The sequence below is a fragment of the Crocuta crocuta genome, unplaced genomic scaffold (genome assembly GCF_008692635.1).
Source record: "Crocuta crocuta isolate KB4526 unplaced genomic scaffold, BGI_CrCroc_1.0 scaffold143, whole genome shotgun sequence".
Lineage (NCBI taxonomy): Eukaryota > Metazoa > Chordata > Mammalia > Carnivora > Hyaenidae > Crocuta > Crocuta crocuta.
The window spans coordinates 3874552-3899076 of NW_027529175.1; the positions used below are offsets into that span (position 1 = coordinate 3874552).

General features: G+C 49.3%; 1 protein-coding gene across 9 annotated transcripts in view; it reads right to left on the reverse strand.

Moving 5' to 3' along the window:
* The window catches only part of EFCAB6 (EF-hand calcium binding domain 6), a 239973-nt gene that overhangs the window by 78240 nt on the left and 137208 nt on the right, over positions 1-24525 (reverse strand). For all 9 annotated transcript variants that reach the window (XM_077757996.1, XM_077757994.1, XM_077757995.1 and 6 more), the window contains 3 exons: positions 8201-8315; positions 5706-5839; positions 521-753 (listed from right to left, as the gene is read on the reverse strand). In XM_077757996.1, coding sequence (XP_077614122.1) covers positions 521-753; positions 5706-5839; positions 8201-8315 — 482 coding nt within the window. The remainder of the gene's footprint in view (positions 1-520; positions 754-5705; positions 5840-8200; positions 8316-24525) is intronic.

Consider the following 24525-nt stretch of genomic DNA (forward strand, 5'->3'; position numbering starts at 1 on the left):
GTTTCCGTTCATAGAACAAAGCCTGGCGTGATACTCAGTGTCCATCAATTACCAGAAGGTGTTTTCTGGTTCCTCGAGCCACATGATTGCCAAGGCTGACATGTTAGTGCCTGGACCAGTGTTCTCTGGACAAGCGTTAGAGTGCACACAGCTCAAAGGGCAGGGTGCCAACCGGTCTCACGAGGCCCGGCAGCACCCAGGTAGCTCTGAGCCCAGCTTTACAAAAGAAAAGACTATATAAGGACTTATGGTAGTTGTGTGCTCGGAAAGAAGAATGGCATGATTCACAGAGACATGGAGAAACGACGCTCACTGTGGCTACATCACATTGTACCTTCTAATCTGTACCCACGCCTTTTAGCCTTTCTGCATCAAAGGCATAGTTCTTGTGTAGTTTTTCTTGAGCCACAAAAAAAAAAAAAAAAAGACAAAACAATTCCGTTCCTCCCGCTCCTCTGTGGGCATGGCGGGAGCACGGGACCCGCGCAGGCAAAGGCGCCCAGCCGCGCTGCGCTCTTACCTGATGAGTCTTTGAGGCGCGTCGTCTGTTCTGAAAGATGTCTTCTCACACAGATTTCGAAATTCCCGAAAATTTAGTGTGACGCTGAGTCTCAAGCCAAGAAGGCTCAGGAAGCGCTCAAACTCGTCGTCTTTAAGATTGAACAGTAAGAGCAGTAGCAATCTGTGGATATCACGTATGTTGATTATGCCATCCCTGTCAGTGTCTATTTTAAAGAAGGCAGAGTAGGGGTCCTAAAAACAAAATGCAAGCGTCAAAGCACTTCCTCCTAAACCCTGACCACAACACGCTTCCCACCCCGTGGACGGGCTCCTCTCCAGAGCGGGGAAGGGGCAGTGTTCCCGTGACTGCCTGTTGAACATTCCCCTCCTCCGGGAATATCCTTGCTGTGATGTGCTTTTCCCAAGGAAAGGTACACCACCTCGTCCCGTGCCCTCCTTTACTGCAGAGAGTCAGGGACAGGGTCAAGAAAGGCTTTTCCCTTTCCCTTCCACTCTCTGCATTTATGGCAGGAGGCTGCTGGAGCTTTCCAGGACAGATAAAAATCTTGCCCTCGACATTTCTATAGAAGCTTCATGATGTGTGGCAACTTATATCTACAGGAAAACAAGCGTGGTTCCGAGTGTCACCCCGAGGGACCATCTAGGGGCCAGAACCCGGTTTCTGGTGACAGTGTTGAGGAGCCAGCCCTGTCTGCTGAGCCGGAGGGACTTTGCACGGGTGCCCCTGCTTCGTCGGTGATGCCACATGAGGGCACTGCCATTCCCATCTCGCAGATGAGGAGATGGAGGCTGGGAGGGAGCCTGTGACTTAGAGGCCACGCAGCGCCACCGAGGGCCACTCCGCAGGCAGTTGCAAATCCCAGCCCTGCCCCTTAATACTGGCGAAACCTTAGGCAAGATATTTAGCCTGGCTGTACCTCCATTTTCTCATCTGTAAAACGGGGATTATGAAAGTCCCTCTTTCCAGGGCTGGCTGTGAGGGTGAATACACTAGTGTATACCAATCACCTGGCATGTTTTCTCGGTGCCCTAGCATGTTATTTGTTACTATTACTGTTGCCTGGAGCCATATAGCAGGTGCCTGGCACCGGGGCTTTGGACGGGCTCTGCCTGGGCCATTCCCTCGTATGTACTTCCAGGGTCTCAGGATAGAAAAGTGGCTGATGTGGCCCCAGCACCCCTCGTCTCCATCAGTACCCAACGAATAAACCCTGGGGAGGTTTATGTGGTGACTCTGGAGGTGCTGCACTCAGACCTTCATGTCCCAGGATCTGCCGTAAGAGATTGCTTATAGCAAAGCAAGACCTCAAGTGCTTAATTAAGATGTTTTGTTGGTGGAAAGATGTGTTTTCCTTCACTCGTTCATTCACTCAGCATCTGATTAACACGCAGTCCCTGTGCTAAACAGAGAGGAGCCCACGGAAAATGCCGCCCCTGCCTCCCAGGTGCCTCCCAGGGCCACCGCCGTCCAGCAGGCTCCTGTGTCATGGCCTGGCGGCCTCTAGGCTAGCAGCGCCACTGGTAGGGACTTGCTGGGGGCTGGAGGCCACCTCCAGGCCCTCCCCCGCCCTCTGTGCTCCCATCCGCGGCCGAGCTGGGGCATCTCTTCTGGGATTTCAAACCAAACGGGCCCCAGGCCACACCCCTGACCCCCAAGGGCTTGTGCACACGGCCGTTGTGTCTCCCTTCAGAGCTTCAGCTCCATCCCACTGCCTCTACGCAGAGTCCACAGGAGGCTCACACGAGCTGGCAGCCCCTGCCCCTGAGCCACCACAGCGCAAGTCAGTGCCCGTCGCTCCTCTGCTCACCCTGCTGGCTCTCCGCCGCATGCAGAGTCTGGCCCCAAATGCTGCCACGGTCCCCAAGCCCCGTGAGCTGTCTGCCCTCACTCCTCTCTCCTCTGCCCTGTGCTGTCCTGCCTCGGGCGGCTCCGGGACCCCCCCACCCCCAGCACCTGCACCCCTCTGTGTGTCTGCCCCAACGTCACCCCTCAGGGAACATTCTCGACCCTCTCCGTACATGCCACCACCCGACGAGCTGGCCATGTGTGCCTTCGCTGTCTGGTCCCTTTCTGGAAGGTGAACACGTGACCTGGGCTCAGGTCTGCCCTTTGTTGTACTTCCAGCTCAGAGCAGTGCTTAAGAAACACCTGTGGAAGAGAGCTGGTGGGTACGGAGAGGGAGCGTTTCCTGGGCGCCTACCGTGTGCCGGGCGCTGTGCTGGGCACCAAGCCACCAGGGGGCTACAGCCTGGTCCCTGACATGAAGGTTCTAACACTCTACTGGGGAAGAAAGGCCTGTCTGCCAGTGTAACGGCACATCAGTGTGGCAGGTGCGGGAAGACAGGTGTGAAGGCCATGGTCGCTGCCAGCCCGGGCTGCCGGACGGCAGGTGCAGTCCAGATGCCATGGACTCCACGTTTATGATCCTCACAAACGTAAAAACCTTCATCATGGCCCTCATCTTGGTCTTCGGCCTCCCGGAATGAAGACTCCTAATTTTACTGGAGTCAAGTAGATGTTCCAACTCCTGGTACAACCTCTATGAGACATGTGGCTTTGGGTAAGTTTCTATGCCAACTCAGACCCTCAGTTTCTCCATCTGTGAAATGGGAACACGAACGCCTACCTGATAGGCTACTGTGAGGGTTTAAACAAAGGAGGCCATGGATGCAATCCCTCCACTTCACCGCCCGCGTGTAACGTGAAGTCTCTTATTCACTCGGCAAATACACAGTGATCACCTATTACGTGGCGGCCACTGTGGTGGCCGTTTGAGTTACCGTGGACAATTTGGGAACAACTCAGCCCTAAGGTCTCCTAGGATCACAAGTCCACACACACTTGTACTGGAGGGGGATGGGCTGGCAGCAGATCTCCCCCCAGATCTGCAGGCGGCTGGAAGGACCGAGTGCTTAAGAAAGACCAGAGCCTGGGTAGGAGTCCACTGACGCAAGGGCCTGGACTGGCAGCCCAGGCAAAGGAACAGAATGTGCAGACATGAAGGCGAGGAAGAACACTGGCTGGAGTGTGAAGTGAGGAGTGTCTATACCACAGTCAGGGGAAAAGATGTCCCTTAGTGGGTCATGATGAATTACGTCCTCAACTCTTCACGGTCTTTGGCCTGAGCTGTGGGTGTGTGACTAACTCGCCTGGCATTGCCCTTGTCCCTAAACCTCAGCTGAGGGCTGAGACGGCCTCACTTGGCTACAAAATTACCAGGCAAACAACAGCAGTGGCTGTAATAGTGTTTTAAACTTATCCAAGTTGGGTTTTTCATTATTAATGAGGAGAGATACTTGGGAATTTCTTACGAATAGGAACTCAGTAAAATAAGTAAGGTGACTGTCCCTTCTCACTCAAAAATCAAGGCACACATCATGTCTCATGACTATACACCTGTGAGGACAACAAGCAAATCCCCAGTGGCCCCAGAAGTAACCCGGATCCTAGCACAGATCACGCAAACCCTGGCGATTAGAGATTCACTTCTTTGTCTCAACGCTAGATTATAAATTATTGGCAGGACAGAGTGGGTGTCAGTGAATTCTCATCGAATCAGTTCATTGGGTAATTATTTAAAATAAAGGTCATTAGGGAATATGGCACGTGTGTGCGCTGTAACCGAGCCGCACGGGTACCAAAGATAGGAAAACAATGGTGTCAGCACAGAGCCTGGCTCCCTTTATGTCCCCTCGCTGGGAAAGGTGAGCAGAGGAGGCAGGTGGAGGGAGAGGCCAGAGAAAGGAGGCTGGCTGGCAGAGGAATGGGTGAGTTAGTACCCTGGGTAAAGACAGCAGAGGGGTGCTGGCCGTGGGTCCCTCTGGGCCACCCTTGCTCCCAATGCCTCTCTGCTTCCCCTCCTGCCCTCTCGCCCTCCAGCCAGAAAACTGGGCTCCCACTCCTCTGCACGATCCCTGCCTGCTCGGTGCTCCCTCGGCACGATCCTGGCCTGCTCCGTGCTCCCCTGGGTGGGGCACTAGCTCAGACTGAATGCTGAGGACTAATCCCTCTCCATGTAGGCTCACGGTGACCATACTTTCCCAAACCAAGAACACGGATGCATGGTCCGATGGCGGGACAGAAGGGTCTGAGTGAGAGCCATCCTGCAAACATAAGCTAGACAGTCATCGTCAATATACTCATTTTTAAATGGGAGCTTGGTAACCAAAATGAATCTAACTGGCAGTCGGTGCAGGGAAGGCCCCCGTCACTCGGGAGCTGGCTCCACCCCCAGGCTGCTCCCTACTCTTCTCATTTGGACTCACCCCCTCCTTGCCAACGTGTTCCTGCACACCCTGGGGCCTCCACCCTGCTTTGTAGCTGATCTGGTCGGCTTATTAAACTGATCTCCCCTCCTTCGATTGCTCTCTTTCACTTCTCAACACATAAACAGCTTAGGTCATTGTCCACCTGCCTCTGGGTTTAAATGGCTGCCGTTTCTCCAGTCTTACCCATTATAGCTTCCACATGCAACCCACCTCGGCAATCTGGGAGCTTCTCCCTCACGCCCATGACCTGTCCACCACCTGCCTGGAGCAAGCTCCCTCTTCTTTTGTTTGCTCTTTCCTTCTTCTGGCCAGCACATGCTGGGGGGTTGAGATCCGGTTCAGGGGCCACCTCCTCCAGGAAGTCCTCCTTAGTGGGGTCTTTTCCCTCTGCCCCTGTAGCATGCTGCTGTTCTCCAACAGGCACCCCCGTGTGTCTGAACTATCTGTTTAGCATCTGTGTCTTAGACTGAACCAAGCCCTGTCTTTCATCTCCAGCCTTTAGCAAAAATTCCAGCATATCATAAGCGTCCGCTGAGCAAATGGGTGACATGGACAGGATGGATGAATGCATCCTAAGTTCTCTGTTAACTCAGGCCGCCCTCCCCTCCCCCTCCATATTTCTCCAAGGTCTTTGAGAGGCAGTGAGGAAGGAGCTCAGAGGCCTTTGAGAAAAGCAGCAGTGAGGAAGGACCTCACGGAACAGGAGGGGTTGCAGAATTAAGCCTGAGCCCCCTCCCCAGGAAGGGGAGAAGGGGTGAACCTAAGTCTATGGAGAGAGGCGCTGTGTCCCGTGATGAGCGGCGCATGATGGGGTTCCAGGAGGCCCGGCCAGCATGGCTGAATGGCTGGGAGCCAAGTGGGGTGGGGGGGGGGGGGGTCCAGATAAGCCAAGCAGTAGACGGGTCATAATTTACCCGGAAGGCTTCCTTCAGTCTCTGCGGGAAGTGCTTCAGGCATTCTTCTGCGGTTATAAAGTAGCTGTCCACGTTACTCTTGGAAAGAACCGGAGTCTGCGATGGAGCCACTCCCGGCCCCTTCATTTTACTGTCTGAAACAACGACATGAACAACAAGACTTCCATTAGTGGCCCATACACCTCTTTATTTCTATTTCAGCGCTGGATTTCCTCTCGTGCCACATCCCTACGGGCTACTTGATGGCCATGAGCCTCTGTGAAGCGAACGTAGCATTCGCTTTGTTATGATCTGGTTTCTTTTCCTGAGGGTTCTTAGACATTCTATCCTTGCAAGAAGAACTTGCTCTCTAGACTGTGGGGCCATGCTCCGGACCAGCGCACGGACACCATGCCTTGCATGCTCCCTTGTCTTCCTGCCCCATCCTTCCTACAGGACAGGACTATATCTTGCTCATCTCTCCATTCTCAGGGGCCGAGAATGAGAATTCCCTGCCTGGCTCTGGTTCCTAGAATCATGTCCTAAACAGAGCAATGTGGAAGTCAGTCAGCATTTGTTAACTTCCCGGGCGTTTCTGGACCACGTATCTGCTGGACACCGTATGAGAAGCCTTCGGGTCCTTCCAACAAACAACCTTAAGAGGTAGAGTCTCTTCTTGTGCCTCGTTGATATGCAGGGAAATCTATTATTACGTCCATTTTACATATGAGGAGATGGAGGCTCGGGGGATCCCTTGACTTCCCAAGGTCACAGAGTTCATGGATAGCAACACTGAACCATGGCCCGTCAGGTTCCAGGGCCCAGCAGCTGAATTAGTGGGTTATACCCTCTCCCCCTTGCAATGGAGGAAGACACGGTAATCTCTACTTTAAAACCGACCCATTTCCATCAGGCTGGGACAACTGAAGTGTGGCCTTGCTTAAAGCCAGGCTGTAAACCTGGGGTTCGGTTGTGGATGTGGTTCTCTGCACGTGCTATGCCCATCCGCTGATGCGGTCTGCAGACGGAGGGTGGGCGGAGTCTGCGGGACAGAGGGTGGGCAGAGCACCTAGAGCTCGTATGGTCCGGTCTTGAACCTGGCTTCCACCTCGCCTCCCCCTGGGCCTGGAGCGGCCTCCCTCAGCCTCACTACACCTGGCAGGAAACACTTCCTCTGCTGCTGACCTCCCCCTCCGCCACGCCCACCCCCGCCAGCATCTGGCTCTGCGGGGAGACAGGCAGCGGTGACAGATGCCGGTGGGGGGTGGGGGAGGAGGAAAGTGGGAGGAAGGAACAGGGGCAGGGAGGAAGCCAAGAGCAGTCCGTGACTACTGAGTCACATTCCCACCCAGCAACCGACTCACTGCTCTGAGACCTCGGGCAAGTGCCTGCTTCACCCTGCACCCCAATTTCCTCACCTGAAAAGGAAGTTCACCTGGCACACTGGGGGCACTAAAAAAGTGTGAGTTCCTTTTCCTTCTTTTTATCTTCCTTCAAACATGTCAAAACATTTACCCAAAGGGGTCAAAATATTAAATTCTATGGCTTCTCAAATTGCCGGTTTCTCATGTGACCTCTGTCCCCTCGGACGGGACTGCTAACTGATAGTGTGGCATGGCCAGATGGTTGACCTCATCTTCCTGGCGAGGAGTCCGGCGGCCAGTCTCTCTCGGGGACACCCCCGCACCACCCTGTCACCTCCCAGGCCCGACACGGGTAAGAGGACAAAATGCAAACAGGCGTCCGGGTTCTGCCCTGTCCAGCCTGCGCTACATCTGCACCCAAAAAGGCAGTATATTCTGTCACCGTATTTGTGGGATTCCTGTGGCCTTTCCAGAGGGCTTCTCTGTCCAGGTAAACTTTGGCAGGAGGGGACGCGAGGGGCAGGATGACCACAGCTGCCCGTCACCTCTCTGCCAGGTGTGTGGACCGGGCAGCAGAATCTGGGCAGGGGCCACACAGGAGGACCCAGCCTCCCAGCCTGACTGCTGTGCACAGGACGGGTCTCCTGGCAACTGCTCGCGGCGGGGACAGGGGAGGGGCCGTGGCCCAGTGATCTGGGCACGTCCTGCACCCTCTCAGGATCTCTGTGTCAGGGTCTCTGTGGCATCAGCTACCGACAGGAAGGAGGAACGCTCCCCGTGCTGATGCCCGGGTGCCACTAATTACAGAGAGGCAGCATCTATTTTTAGGAGGAAAATCTTAAAGGACATGAAGCGTGATTGAAGAGCATAGGCTTCAGAGAAAATTTTAGAAACCATTTGTGCTCTAAGTTTGTCCAAGGCTCTGTGAGGCAAAATTCTGCACTCACAGTTTGGTTTAGTGCAAAGGAAAAGGCCGAAACACAGTCAGATAAAATTAAACAAAAATGTGTGTTTCCAGTCTTAGAACACACACTGTTTCACATCTCGGCTCACACGACTCCACCCCAGCGGCCTCGCGGCCCTGCTCGGCTCGACGCCATCGCTGCCGGTGGGAAACGCCTCCCGGCAGGGCCCCTGCTGGCGATCAGCTACCTTCAAATCCTGCTGCAAAATCCAGGTAACTCATCCCTTCTTTCTTATATCCTAGTTTTGCAGTGAGCAGAGCATACTGGTCATTGTCCATGGGCATTCCACTCTTTTCCAGTACCTGGCAAGGAAGAAAGCGAGGAGAGGCGGTTAGGTGGTCCCGACCGAACCCCTTCAGACCCGCAGCGGGCTCAGCACCATGGCCTCCGTGCCCCGGCCTCTGATTGTTATGTGTCTGTCTCCACCCACAGGCTCCCTGCGGGCGGGGCCAGGTATCCTGGCTCCCTGGCCCAGTGCAAGATTTGTTTGTTGAACAAGTGAGTGAACAAAGGAGTAAGCGGGCTCCCAGCCTTGGGCTCAGCGGGCATGGCCCCCGAGCGCTGCAGTCAGCACTGCAGACCTCTCCAAAGGCCATGCTGTCCAAGGTATCCAAACTCGCATCTGCTGTGACTGCGGTGGTTTCGGGTCTCATTAGTTAGATTTATATTCACATATAACTTAGGAAACAGGAACAAAATAAAGGTGGCTGCATTCTGTGGAGAAACCTGAAGGAGGAAAGGAATAGGGGATGGGATGAAGCAGTACTCCTCCTCCTCACCATCACCACCATCACCATCATCACCATCACCATCATCATCAGTATCATCGTCAATATCACCACCATCATCACCATCGCCACCACCACCATCACCATCATCACCATCACCATAATCATCACTGTTACCACCACCATCATCAATATCACCACCATCACCATCACCACCATCACCACCATCACCATCGTCATCATGCTTATTGCCTGCTACATGCCAGGACTGTGCTGAGGTCTTTACAGATACGGAAACTTCTGCCCCGGCCTCTTCAGACTGGAGCGGCAGAACGTAAACCCATTTGGCTGCAGCAGGGTATCTACAACATGTGTGTAGTGCTTGGCTCCTTCTGTTTGGGTGCCGTCCTTCTTGGTGTGTGGGGCTGGGACGCAGGGAGCTGGCACCTTCGCCTTGTTCTTATTCTCACTATCAACGTCAGTAATGAACGGGATGTGACCGTGGCTCGCTGTACCTGTACCAGCCCAGTTGGTCCGGCCATGGCCTTGGCTCAGCTTGTGTGTGTGAGTTAAAGTAAACAAGCCACAGGCTGTATCTGGTGCAGGATTGGAAGCGGAGCAAAAAGGGAAGGGAATGCAGGTGTTGTGGTATTGTCTGCAGGGGCTCAGTGGAGAGCAGCGCTGGATGCCAAGACTGTCCCCAAAGGCCTGCCTGGGGACCCGGGCAGGCAGCGCTGGCTGGGAATTCTGACAGCTCTGCGCCGTCTGCACAAGCGCCCTGTCCCAGCTCCGTGGGGGAGCCCGGCCCAGCGCGGGACGGCACGAGTGTTTCGATGGAAAGCTGCGGCCCACGCAGAAGCACCCGAGCGGCTGGGGGACTCTGAGACGGATAGATTGGTTGCTTTCTTTGAAAAATAACTTTATATTTTGAAAACAATTACACATGAATTATTCATTGCAAATTCCTCCTGCTCAGTCCTTTCATAAAAACATATGTAGCGGATAGTAAGGAAATGTCTGTAGGCAAATGTTTCGCAGCCTGGAGGCTTGTGAGGCACCGGGAGGCTGGGCACGCCTCCGGCAGCCTGTCCAGGGGTTGCAGGCGTGCCATCCCCTACGGGCACAGGGCATCACAGAAGACGCAAAGCCCAGAGGGTGTGATCACTGGAAGAGGCACTCAGCGCTTTACAAACACGCATGTCTGTAGAGCCTCCCTTTGCGCACTCTCATTTCTGGGATGAACGCAGCAGCAAGTCAGCTGCATTTATCCTGACCCTTGGAGGCAATTTACCGTACAGCATAAGCCCAAACTGCAGCCTCTATGAAGCAGATTTCAAAACGCTTAACTATTCAAGCCAAGTCCTTTGGTCTTTTCTAGGAGGCATTTCCTGAAGTGAGTTCTTCAAAAAGGGACAAGCCACGGGCTGGCACATTCTGATTCATAGAAGGGGTTGTCACTTCTGCTGCCCCTGGGATGTTCCTTAGATCACAGCCACGTGAGGCCGCACCGTTCCATGGGAACACTGTCGGCTCTCTCGGTAAGGACGGGTGTTCCCGGCAAGTGCCCATGAGAAGCCGGGTGAGTGACTTGGTCTCTCCAAGTCCGGCCACTGCAGAGCATCTGGGAACAGAGCAGCCACCAGTCTCTCTGTGAGTAACACTTGCTTGCTGTGGCTCCCTGCACCCTCTTCTTGGTGGTTGCTCTGGGGACTATGATACATACCCTCAACTTTTCACAGTATATTTGGAGCTCATAGCAAACCACCTCACCTAAAATGAAGAACTCTTGCAACCAGATAGGCCCTCCCCTGTCCCCATCCTCTGAGCTACAGGTCTACATATATTATCAACCCAAGATAATGTTACAATGTTTGTAATTGTACTTTCAGCACTCAGGTGCATTTTGTTTTTAATTAGGAAAAAAGCAGGCTTCTATATTTCATCAGCTATGAACCATTTCCAACGTTCCTTATTCCTTCCTGGCCATCGGAGCTCCACCTCGTATCAAACTCCTTCAGCCTGAAGGGCTTCGTTCAGCATTTCTTACAGCCAGGATCTGCCTGCAGTGAATCACCATAGTGGGGAGCGGCTCAGAGAAAAGCCCCTGGCATGAGCGCATGCTGGTGGTAGCTGTTCCAGAGATAGCAGCTCAGGCAGGCGAGCATCTGGAACAGACTGGGCTCTGACAGTCTGACAACAAGGGCCAGAGCTGGCCTTACAACCCTACATGTGTCTCCCTGACTCCAGGTAGTAATGGAAGCGTCACAGTCGTCATCGAGAAAGAGAATCTGACTGAAGATCTACTAGGTGCTGGCCACTGTTCCAAGTGACTTTCGCACGTTGTCTTCTTTAAACTTCACAGGGCTCCATCTCACAAATGAGGAGGTTGAAGCTTGGGAAGAAGGCTCAATAAGCCATCTGTTTCCTGAAAAGACACAGCTACAAGCGACAGAGCAAAGGTGTGATCCGACACCTCTGGATGGCACCGCCTTGCGAATCAGCACCGGGAGAGCCTGGACAGCGTCGCCTTCGGCCTGGTCTTTTATAGATGGGGAGACAGGAGCTCAGGGACACGTGGGGGTGGGGCGGGGGGGAGATAGTGTGCAGACACTCCAGTAACTCCACTGGGGATTACTGCCCAGTGACAACCACCCAGTGCTGGCGATTGAGTCTGGATTCACAGTTGAGGCTTCTGGCTCTATAATTAATGAGCAATGGTGGTTTCTGCTGCGCAGCCACATGCTGGGAAGTGTGTCACTCCCCGTTCAAATGACACAGCTTGGGCAGTCTATAGAGGACAGCACTGGGGCTGGATTTGAGTGTCCCCCAGCTTTGATGCAGTACCTGTTTGGAACAGGGTACGGACAGGGACTCTGTGTGCCAGCTTCTGCATGACAGACTGTCCAAAGCCCATGGCTGACAAGAAAACAAGCATTTATTCTCACACTTGTGGATCTACAGGTCAAGTGCAGTTTGGCGGATGTAAGATGGATTTGATTCAGGCTGTGGGTCGACTGGCTTGGCATCAGGCTGTAGGTTGGGTTTTGGCCTATTCCATGTGCATTCACTCTGGGGATGAAACTGAAGGGACAACAGCCGCCCTGGGCAGGCCCTTTGACTGGTAGACTGCGGGAGCCCAAGTCCAAGCAGAAGCACACAGCAGACCTAAGGCTGTGGCTCAGGTCACATCTGCTGCACTCCAGGTCAAAGAAAGCCACACGATCAAGCCCAACATCCCTGGGTAAGGGAAGCGTCCCCTGAGATGGTGAACAACAGAGGAGCTGGGGTGAAGAGAGGGTAATGACAGGTGCACAAGCTCTGAGGGCCTTTCCAGCTCTTTGCATCTATGAAATTCTATAAATTTGGTGGCAATGCCATGACCACCAGAAACATGCCATGATCACAATCTGACCACACCCCTGGTCTAGAAATTTCTAGTCCATAGGCTAGATGTGTCTGGTCCACTTGATCTAATTCTACCCAATCCTTTAGTGATGGGACTGCACCACTTTTTCAAAAACAATCCTTCCTCCAACCTAGTGCCCATCAGTGGACCTTCAAGACAGAGCAACGGTTTGTCGACAGGGACGCCGAGTTATAAAAGAGTGGCTTTTCTTTTCTCTTTTGCTGCAGGCATGATGATCACAATGATGATTTGGTTCAGATTTTTTTAGAATGTATCATCCCCATAGAATCCAATAAGACTGAAACTGTGTCCCAATGGCTCAGAAGGACAAAATGGTGAACTAAAACGAACCTTCGAAAACCGTGAAATGAAACAGCCTCAGTCTGAGAATAAAAGATAAGGTGATCTGATCGGTTTTCAACGTCGAGGGAAATTCCAGGCGTAACAAGTAAATCAACCAGACATCCACTTCTAGAGGGAAATATCCAGAACCTGGCTCAGTTTTGGACACATGTAAAATTTTAGCGTGTTCCGTGAGCGGATGAGTAAAAGACTAAAGGTAAGAGCAGACAAGCCCCTCCTCTTCCAGAGGAGGCTGTTCTCAGGTCCGAGGGTCTGATCTTTTGTCCAAAGGTCTCGGAGTCAAGCTGCGAGGCCCAGAGCTGAGGGCCCAGTCAACTGCAGGGGGCAGAGCTGACCCTCGAGGGCCACATCCCTTAGGCAACGACAGGCTCTCTGTTCTCCCCTTTTATATGTCCTGTTATGTTCTCTCCCCATGATTCCAAAGCAGATACATTTCTAACATATAAATTGAATGTAAGTCCAATTGTGATCATAATAATGCATTTGGGGGATAAATGGATAAATGGATAAAATTTATATGGAAAATATAAACATAGCCTCAGAATAGCCCAGAAAATATAAAAAGGAAGAAAAAGGAGGAAAAATCAGTTTCACTAAAATTAAAAAAAAACCCATATTGCATTCATACAGAAAAGATGTATAGATCAGTGTCACAAAACAGAAATTTCCAGACTTAGACGCTAGTATAATGAGAATTTCACAAGTGACAATCCAGTGGGAAAATACAGAAGAGCCCCATCTTACATCACATACAAAAATTAATTCCATGTAGATCAAGCATTTCATTAAAAAATAAAATGTAAAAATTCTTGTAAGAAAGTCTAGGAGATTATCTATAAAATATGGGAGGGGAATCTGGGGGCTAGAGGTACGACAGCTTACTAACCAGGACTACAAACCCAGAATTTATTTTTAAAAAAAGAAAAAAAGAAAGACAGGAAGGAAGACAAATACATTTGGTCATACGAAACTTAAAACATTTTAATGGCAAAAGATATAATAAAACAAAAAAAACGATAGATTTTGAAAATATATTTGTAGTGCGGAAGACAAAGCATTGATCAATTAACAAATTCACCAGATTCTTTTGGACACTTACAGGCCAGGGCCTACTGAAGGGACTAGGGATACAAGAGTGAACCCCAGGGCCAGGCCCTATTGAAAGGGTTTACATGTTGTCTTGAGTTGAATTATGTCCCCCCAAAAGATATGTTGAGGTCTTTAAAAATTGTTTTTAATTTTTTTTTGAGAGAGAGAGAAAAGGAGAGACAGAGACAGAGTGTGAGCAGGGGAGGGTCAGAGAGAGAGGGAGACATAGAATCTGAAACAGGCTCCAGGCTCTAAGCTGTCAGCACAGAGTCCATCGTGGGGTTCGAACTCATAAACCGCGAGATCATGACGTGAGCGGAAGTCGGACGCCTCGAGATACATTCAAGTCTTAACCGAGGTTCTCGTGAGTGTGACCTTGAATGGAAACAGGGTCTTTGCAGGTGTGTTCAAGCTGTGATGAGGTCATGCTGGACTGGGGTGAGGCCCCAAACCAATGAATATATTCCTTATAAGAGGGAAATCTGGACGCAGACATACAGAGAGGAAACAGCATGGAGAGACACAGAGACACAAAGGGAAGCAGTCAGATAATGGAGTAATGGCAGCTTGAGAGCCAAGGACTGCCAGCACCCATCAGGAGCTGGAATAGTCAAAGAAAGGAAGGATCCTCCTCTACGGCCATCAGAGGGAGCAGGACTCTGTGGACTCCTCGATTTCCGACATCCAGCTTCCAGGAGTATTCCCTGTGATAATGTGTCACAAATCTCTAGGAAACGAATACACATATATGTGCTCATTTATTCTAATAACAACCCTATGATGTAGCTANAACATCCAGCTTCCAGGAGTATTCCCTGTGAAAGAAGCCATTTCTGTTGTATTTAGCCATCTAGTTTGTGGTAATGTGTCACAAATCTCTAGGAAACGAATACACATATATGTGCTCATTTATTCTAATAACAACCCTATGATGTAGCTACTCCTATGATTTTCATTTTAGGGGTAAGGAAACTGAGGCATAAAGACGTTTGCCCAAGGTCACACAGGTATTTTTTAAAAGAGTTTTCCACTTTAAAGGTTTATTTATTTTGAGGGGGGAGGGACAGAGAAAAGGAGACAGAGAATTGCAAGCAGCCTCTGCACTGTCAGCAGGGAGCCCGAGCTGGGTCTTGATCTAGATACCCTGAGCCGAAATTAACTCAGTTAAGAGTTGGACACTTAACTGACCGAGCCGCCCTGGCGCCCGGGTCACACAGACATTACATGACAGTTGTGGTTCAGCTCTGGCAGCCTGGCTCCAGAGTCTACATTTTAAACCACAATACTATAATGCTTTTCAAAACCGACTGGGTGCATTCAAAAAATATCTACTGAGCACTTTTGGGCTGGGCCCTGTTTTAGATGCTGGGGATGGAGAATGAAGAAGACACAGACAACTGCCCTTGCCAAGAGCCCACTTTTCTGTGCGGGAGATGGGCTGGCAGCAGGCAGTGCCCTAGGAGAGAGCCGGGCTTAAGCGGTCAAATGGGAAAGTGTCAGAGACGAGCAGTAGGAGCTGGGAGGGCAGGGGCTGGGGTCTAATTAAGGGAGATACAGGGGCACCTGGGGGGCTCAGTACACTAAGCATCTGACTCTGCTCTCAGCTCAGGTCATGATCTCACAGTTTGTGAGTTCAAGCCCCACATCGGGCTCTGCACTGACAGTGTGGAGCCTGCTTGGGATTCTGTCTCTCCCTCTCTCTGCCCCTCCCCCACTTACACTCTCTCTCTCAAAATAAATAAGCAAACTTAAAAAAAGAGAGAATATATATAGAGCCTTGCAGAGGAGAGAGTCTCAGGGGTGAGAATCCAGAGAATGGGGGCAAACTGGAAACTCAAAGCATCTTATAAACACAGGATAAATAATGATATCTATAATAAACATCTCTCAAACATTGATAAGAGGGCAAAGGATGTAAACAGGCAACTCACAGGAGAACAAATCCTAATATCAAGAAAATCATACATTTACTAGGAGTCAGGGAAATAAATACAAATTAAAGTTAAACTGAGCTATTACTTTAAAACTATCAGACCAGCAAAAATTTTAAAGAGATATAATTCCTATTGCTAACAGGGGCTGGAAAAAAATATACTCTCATACATAGCTCTTAGAAATAGGAAATGCCATAGTGTGGATTTAGAAAGCATACAACGTGTGTGTGTGTGTGTGTGTGTGTGTGTGTGTGTGTGTTAGATCAAGCAGTCCTACTCCTGGGAATCCATTCCACAGAAATAAAAACATCAGTATTAAAAACACATAAAGAGAGAGAGTTTAAAGAGATTTTAGAAAGGAAAAGAGAAGTGAATACCCATCAGAAAGGGAATAGTTGATGTTCGGTGTGTTGGAACACCTTGTAGAAGGTCAATACTTCCATTGAGGACAAACAGAAAAGCCAGATAAAATAAAGCAAACATCTCTTTGAAGTACATAGAGCTGTGGAGGCAGCCAGGACTCCAAGGGACAACAGTCTGAGAGGAGGGGCCCCTCAGTCACACGTTCTGGGAGCGGGCAAGAGGCTCAGGGCTGGGTGGGGCTGGGTCACTCCCAGCAGGTGGAGAAGCAAACAGAGCTTGTGATGAGCTCATGGGACCTGACACCAAAACCGGAGCCTTGAATAGACTCCTTGTGAGAAGGGGAGGAGAGAGCTGAGCCCAGCACTGCCGGCCCTCCCTTAAAGCTGTCGGCTGAAGTTCAGAAGTCATGTGGGGCAGAAAACTACGTATCAAGGTAGAAAGCTTCTGAAAGGCACATGGGGTGTTTTACTTGTCATGTTGTGGTCCTGATGAACAAAAGTTAAAGTTCAGGATTTCTGAGGAGTAAGGGCTCAGAGGATAACTCAGATTCTGGGTTATACACTTTGGGGGCTATACCCTATGATTAGGAGTTTTAAAAAAAATCAAATGGAGCCTTCAATCCAGCCTCAAGTTAACTCAGTCCTTAACTAGAGTAAGGTCATCAATTTCCATTCTGTCTAGCAATGGAAAAGGTAACACTATCTAGAGCCTCTCAATTTTCTTAACACAATATCTGACATTTAATAAAAATCTGGCATGCCCAGAGACAGAGCCATGTGACCCAAAATCAAGGGGGGAGAAAATACAATAGAAAAACATCCATAGGTGACCCAGATCCTGAGTTAGCAGGGAAATAAAAGGATCTTTTTTTTTTTTAATTTTTAATGTTTATTTATTTTTGAGAGAGAAAGAGAGACAGAGAGAGACAGAGTATGAGCAAGGGAGGGGCAGAGAGAGAGGGAGACACAGAATCCAAAGCAGGCTCAAGGCTCCGAGCTGTCAGCACAGAGCTGGATGCAGGGCTTGAACTCATGAGCTGTGAGCTCATGACCTGAGTGTAGGTCGGGCGCTCAACCGGCTGAGCCACCCAGGTGCCCCAAAAAAGATCTTTAAATAACTATAATATGTTCAAGAAAATACAGGTATATGTTGAGACAACAGAAGAAAAGACACAAATATGGAATATATTAAAAGTAACCAAATGGAAATCCCACAACTGAAAAAATACTAAAGTTAGGAACCATATGAATAAAATTAAGCACAGATTAGAAAAAGCAGAACACAGGATTAATGAACTGGAAGACAGTGGAAAATTCTGAGACTGAAGCCCTGAAAGAAAAATAGCGGAAAACGCATAAAAGAGTGAGCTACAAGTGAGATATTGTGAAAGGGTCTAACATCCATAATTGGAGTCTAAGATGGACAGAGAAAACTGGCATAAGTAGCAGGAAAAGAAATAACGGCTGGGAATTTTCCACAATTTATTTATTAAACACAACCGCCTACAGATTCAAGAAGACCTGCAAACTCCAGCAGAATGCATTCAATGAAAGTAACACCTTGACACATCAGGAAAACTGCTAAAACCCAAAGACCAAAAGAAAAATCCTAAACGCGGCTAGAGAAAGAAAAAGACACATTGCATTCAAATGTGCAGCAGTAAGACTGATGGTTGATTTATCAACACAACTGATAGAAGGCAGAAGACAATGGAATGATATCTTAAATGTGCCAGGAGAGACGAATTGCCAACCTAAAATGCTACTATACCCAGCTAAAATATCTTTGAAAAGTTAGAGTGGACTTCTGCTTCCAGGTTTAGCATGTGAAGAGTGTGGAAGTCATCACTTCCATTGTGACAACAAGAAAAAGGCCGAACATAGTGAAAATCAGTGACTTAGAGCCATCAGAGAAATCTGACATCTGGAGAGACAGGTGAGCACACACAATCCCAGCCGAGATCAGCTAACCCGGAGCTGAAGCCACCGTAGCCACAAACTGGTAGAAACACTTAGGTGGTAATTTTGACAACCTGCTGCAGGCTAAGTGAGGATTAGCTTGAAACTGAGAAACTTCTGGGGGGAGGGGTCCAATCTTTGTTGGGGGGGCACACTTTCATGGATTTTACTACCAGGAATTCTTCCAGGTTCTCAAGGTGTACCTTCCAAGAAAAGAAATCCCCATTCTGTGTCAGGTAAATTAAATCCAAAGGAAGTAAAAATAAGTAAAGTCAGTAAAAAAAAAAAAAGAAAAAGAAAAGAAATGATAGATAAGAGCAGAAATGAATGAAATAGAATATAGGCAAATAGAGAACATCAGTGAAAATGCAACTTGTTTTATAAAAACGATCAATCATTAAACAATAAACTTCCAGCTAAACTATTTGAGAAACAAAGAAAAGATTAAAAAATTATCAATATCAGGAGTAGAAAAGGAAATCCCATAAAGATCATACAGACATTCAACGGATAATGAAGCATGAATCCATACTGATATAAATAAATGAATAAATTAATACATGGGACAGAAGATACAAATCTCCCACGCAGAATTCCAAATAATTTATGTAGATGTTCTGCCCTTAAAGAGATGGAGCATAATAATTCCCCACTCCTTCACCGGGGGCTGTGCATAGTGACTTTTCCCCGACGAGTGCAGTATGGAAAGAGAGAGAAAAAAGAGTAACTTTACAGAGGAGAAGACTGACAGACACCTCAGCCAGGTGATCAAGGTCAATATCAATCATGCGATCGATCGATCAGTCATGTTGACGGCATGACCACTTTACCTCTGCGGTCTTCTTTCCAAAAACATTACCCCGCTCTAATCAGGAGAGAACTATCACACAAATCCCAAAAGAGAAACATTCTCAAAATATCTGGCCAGTAATCTCAAAACTGTCAAGGTCATCAACAACATGGTAAGTCTGAGAAAGAAACTGTCACAGCCAAGAGGAGCTAAGGAGATGTGAGAACGAACTGTAATGTGGGATCCTGGAGGGGTCTGGGCCAGGAGGACCTGAGGTAACAACTAAGGAAAACAGGCTAAACCATGGAAACTCAGAGTTAGCTGCCGGCACACTCATCATTAGCAGGAGGACAAAAAGGAGGTCTTTAGGCTGAATAAAAACAAGTGCAGGTGCAAGCACAAAAATATCAGCTGGAAGAACAAGAGCAAGGCTAGGCACATAGACGGGGAGCCTGGGGGGCTCAGTCAGTGGAGTGTCCGACTTCGGCTCAGGTCATGATCTCATGGTCTGAGTTCAAGCCCCGTGTCAGGCTCTGTGCGGACAGCTCGGAGCCTGGAGCCTGCTTCGGTTCTGTATGTCTCTCTCTCTGCCCCTCCCCTGCTCACTCTGTCTCTTTCTCAAAAATAAATAAAAGCATTAAAAATATTTTTAAAAAGACATGAAAAGCAGATACATATGACAGCTTATTTATAATAAATAATGATAATGATAATGATAATATTGTCTTGCAGGATTTAACTTAGATGTAAAACTTAAATGTGTGACAGCAACTCACAAAAGATAGGAGTAACTGAAATTAAAGCATTTTTTTAAGTTTATTTATTTAGTTTGAGAGACACAGAGACATCATGATAGGGGAGGGGCAGAGAGAGAGGGAGAGAATCCCAAGCAGGCTCGGCCCTGCCAGCACGGAGCCAGATGTAGGGCTCGAACCCATGAAGCCATGACATCATGACCTGAGCTGAAGCCAAGAGCCAGATGCTTCACTAAGTGGGCCACAAAGGGGGAAGTGGATGAATAGAAATAGTTGAATACTCTTAAAAAAATGCAAGAAGCTCCATGAGACAGTTGGGTCAAATAGAAAAAAAAAAACACACTTTTTAAATATACCGTTGAGAGGAGAAATCACAAGGGAAACTATAACGTATTTTAAACTGAATGACAATGAATGACATACCCAAACTTGTGGATGTAGCTAAGCCTGTACCTAGAGGGCAATGTGTAGCCAACAATTCATACACGAGAGAAATAAAGGCTAAAAAGCAATGATTTTTATACTCTGTCTCAGGAAACGAGAAAAAGAAAAGCAAATTATCCCAATCAAGTAGAGGGGAAAAAAAAATCAATGACCGTTATAAAGGCAGAAATAAACAAATATAAAACAAACATAAAAGAAAACAATAACAATATGAGGTTGTTACTTTGGACAGACTTCAACCGCTTCAGGGCAGGGGGGAGCGATTCCCAGTGGGCTAACATTCCCGATGGAAACAACTGGAAGCACCCAAGGAACTACAAGGTACCACAAAAGCATCGGAGGGCTGAGGAGGCCACGAGGTCTGAAGGGACTGAAGTTCCAAGGCGAGAAGGACCCTTCAGAGGTGAACTCGGCTCTGTGATTGCAGTTTCCGTGGGAAGAGCTGCTGATTCTGGGAGGGGCGCTGAGGCTGGGAAATGGCGTCAGGCCAGGAAGGGGGCCCCTCTGCAGAGCCTCCGCTACGTTGGCGGCTCTGGAGCTGCACAAGCCAGGCACCCTGACCGGGTTCCCTTTCCAGACTAGCGCCCACCTCTGGAGCTGCACACAAGCCCCCGCACTGCGGTACTTCGGAGTCCGAGGCCTTCCAGGGGGACAGGCCCTGAGAACAGAGGCAAAAACGGAGGCCCAGAAGGCACGGTCTATTGACACCTCGTGTCTGCAACGGCTCCTGCTCTGGAAGATTCCGCCAATTTGGGCACAGCCAGATGCTGAGAGAATCCAGCTCTGGCCTCTGGCACGGGGTTACTGCCAGAGGATGGAGAAATAGACTTTTGCTGATGGTGTGCTGGGCGTGGTGAGCATGTGAGGGACTCTGAACACACAGCCGGTCACCTTTGACCTTACAACACGGGCACCGCTGGGAAGCTGCTTGGACCAAAGCTAAAGAGCTAAGTCTACTCATCCTGCCCCTGCCCCTGGTCCTCTGGAACACGCCACTTCCTCTGCTCCTCCCCAAGTGTTGTCACCGGAGTCCTGAGCGCCCCTCCCCCAACGAGGACAGAAAGCCTGTGCTTTAAGTGCCACAGATGGAGCATCGAGAACGCCTCTCTGTACCCCCAACAGTCAAACTGCAATGTGATCTCAAAAGCAGCAAAACCCTTAAAAGGGCAAATGTGGGGAGATGACCCCATATAGATCTGCTCTCGGGGTCGCTGACTCTGTGCAGGTGTATCTGTGTCTCTTAGAGTTTCAGTTTGCCTTGTTGTAAAAATTTTAAAACCGAAATACTGATCAACATACAATATCCTAGTAGTTTTAGGTAAACGTCATGGTGACTCGATGTTTTATACATTACGAAATGATCCCCGCGAAAAGTTTAGTTACCACCTGTCAGCATACGAAGTTATTACAATATTATCAACTATTATTAACTGTATTCTACTCCCTATGCTGTACAGTACATCCCCGTGACTTCTGTGTTTTACAACTGGACGTCTGGAGCTCATAATCCCCTCCACCTATGTCACCAGGCCTTCCCACCTCTGGAAACTGACACTTTCCTGTATCTATGAGTCTCTTTCTTTCTTTTGTTCGTTCACTTGTTTTGTTTGTTAGATTCCACATGTAAGTGAAATCCTATGGTATTTGCCTTTGTCTGACTTATTTCGCTGAGTGTAATGCCCTCGGGATACATCCATGCTGTCGAAAATGGCAAGAATTCATTCCATGTCTGTCCCCATTATTGTTCCCTTATTTTTGATTTTTGCCCTGGCAAAACTGACCATAATACACGATCAAGAGTTTTCAAATGTCTGTTTTATTTACCAGAGCTGTATGCTCCCGATGGAAGGTTCAAAACCAGATGAAGGAAAATATTTAATACTCAACTTACAAACAAATCGACTTCTCAAGTCGCCATCCTCATTTAGTTTGCTCATCCACATCCGAGGCCTCCGCGAGGCTCGATGGTGTTTGTGGAGCTTGGTTTATATTCAGGTCCCTGACCCCCAAATGGGAAAGGCTGCATGATTAGGAAGTGATGGTTCGGGGTGGGAAGGGGCCGGTTCCTGGACTCGGGAGTCTGGCCCGTGCCCCAAGGGCGTGGGGCGCTCTGCTGGAAGGAGGAAGAAAAGCTCCCCTCCTCCTAAGGAAGGCAGGGGAGAGGTGAGGAGCCATGGGCCCCGAGAATCTGGGGCGCTGGGGTGGGCTGTTACAGGCTCTCGCTTTGCTAACACAGGTCTCGGGGGCTCTGCTGCACTATGTCGTCTCCAGAGGCCTCTGCTGGGACTCCAGGGATGGGGCCACGGAGAACAATGAACCAAACAACGACGGTGTATTTACTGCGGATGAGGAATAACAATTTCCCACCAGGAACAGCCAGTTACAGGGAACTGTCATTGTAACTGCCCTCAAACTCCTGATGAAGGGAATAGCTCAATTAGTCTGATTATGCAGTTAGACTACTCTTGACTTATGTGTCCTTGGATGGTTTGTCATTTTATATTCCCCACGGGTCACTGGCCCCAAGCAATGAAACCTCTGGCTTCTCCACAGCCCAGTGTGGTTCAGCCCCATACCAAGTGTGAGCAGGCACCCTCAAAATGCTTACTGAGAGAAAGGACGGCAGAGACTGTTATGTCTGCCTGCCTGATGTATATCTCTCCTTCTCCCTTAGGAACAGAACCTTGCTTTTTCTGAAGGTAGTTATGTGCCCAGCAAAAAAATTGCGCATGTCTCTTTATGAATCCTCTGTATAACACAGCCTGGTCCATAAGATGAAGCTGCTGAAAGAAGCTTCCAAGAAAGCGCTTTGGGGAAAAAAAAAAAAAGACTTGTCTGGCTCAAGTCTTTTGCCCTCACCTGCCCCTTCTTTATGGCTGAAAGGCATGTGTGATGGCTGGTGCCCCGGCAGCTGTGTTATCATGCACGGGTAGGAGGCGGAAAGAGGAGAAAGCTAGAAGTGACCTGGGTCTGGACCCCTTGTCATGAGGCAGAAAAGTAACCACCTCTCTTACATAGGATGTGGTTTAGGGGGTTTTCTGTTAAGTCAGCATGTGAAGGAGAGGGCGAGAAGAAAAGAAAAGCACCTAGAGAAGGAATATAAAGGTTCTAGATCACCCTGCAGTTCAACACCCGTCTTCTTGCATCATTGCCACTGGTTCTTAACTTGTCCTCTAAATAAAACTATATGTTACGAAGTATGCGAAAGTCACGGGCCGTGCGGTGCAGCAACCAGAGGAAGCAATGATCGGGGACAGGGGCATCTCCCGGGAGAAAGGGGTGTCTTTAGGGTTGTGGTGAGACATGGTTTAATGTCGGATGCAACGTGCCCAGACTGGGTCTAGGGGTGTTCCAGAAAGAACAGCCCCGCCACCGTCCGCAGTGGGAATGACTCACTTAACCACAGAAAGCACCCTGAGTTCGTTAAGACTCCCAGTGCTGTCACCAGTCACCGCACTCTCCAGAAACTCTTTTATAGTCAAGAGAGAAAACAGAGGAGAAGACCAGCTATTCGTTAACAAATAAATCATATTGTAGACAAAATCTTCCTGACTGTGGTGGTGAAACCGGAAACCGTGTTCCCAGCAATGATATCACAGGGGCGCCCTGGATTTGGTGATCCCCAAGTCCCCACCCGGCTTGAGATTCTATTACACCTCTCCCTCGTTGAACCCGTATGGCCGGCCACCTTCTGCTCCCCCGCCACAGGTGAGGCAATGGCTGGTGAGAATAAATAATTAGCGCTTCTCACTTAGAGGACAAGGTATTTGGGCAAATGGCTAAGCACTGCCTACGTTCAAATCAGGAACAACCACATGTATGCATAATTTGTCAGGCAGGTGCACGTGACTGGAGCCTCACTCCCAATTCCTCTGGGATGAAACTCGGCAACCACTGCAGCAAACTAATTGGTGTGGTTACAGATTTGGGGAGAAAGGAGGGCAAGAACATTGCATATCCATGACCAATATGATAGGAAGAAGTTAAAGAACACTGTTGTTAAAATTAATGTTCTGCTTACAAAATTCTGAGGCCAGATACAATCCAGCAAACCCATCTTACACCCAGCTAGGCCACATTACACTCAGCAAACCCATCTCACACCCAGCAAACCCATCTCACACTCAGGTAGCCCATCTTATACCCAGCAAACCCATCTCACACCCAGCTAGCCCATCTTACACCCAGCAAACTCACATTAAACCCAGCTAGCCCATCTGACACCCAGCAAACCCATCTCACACCCAGCTAGCCCATCTCACACCCAGCAAACTCACATTAAACCCAGCTAGCCCATCTGACACCCAGCAAACCCATCTCACACCCAGCTAGCCCATCTCACACCCAGCAAACTCACATTAAACCCAGCTAGCCCATCTGACACCCAGCAAACCCATCTCACACCCAGCTAGCCCATCTCACACCCAGCAAACTCACATTAAACCCAGGTAGCCCATCTTACACCCATCAGGGGTCTGAGGCTGACAGAGACCGATGTGGATTCCAATCCAGGTGCCTGAACGGCTTACCAACTGAACAACACTGAGCCACTGTCCTAACTCCTGAGCTCGGTCCCCTCACTTGTGAATGTGCCCAGTGTAATGTATGCACCACAGGGCTGCTGTGAGGCTTAGAAACATGATATGCGATGCAACTTCCAGAACGCAGGCACACCGGAGGGG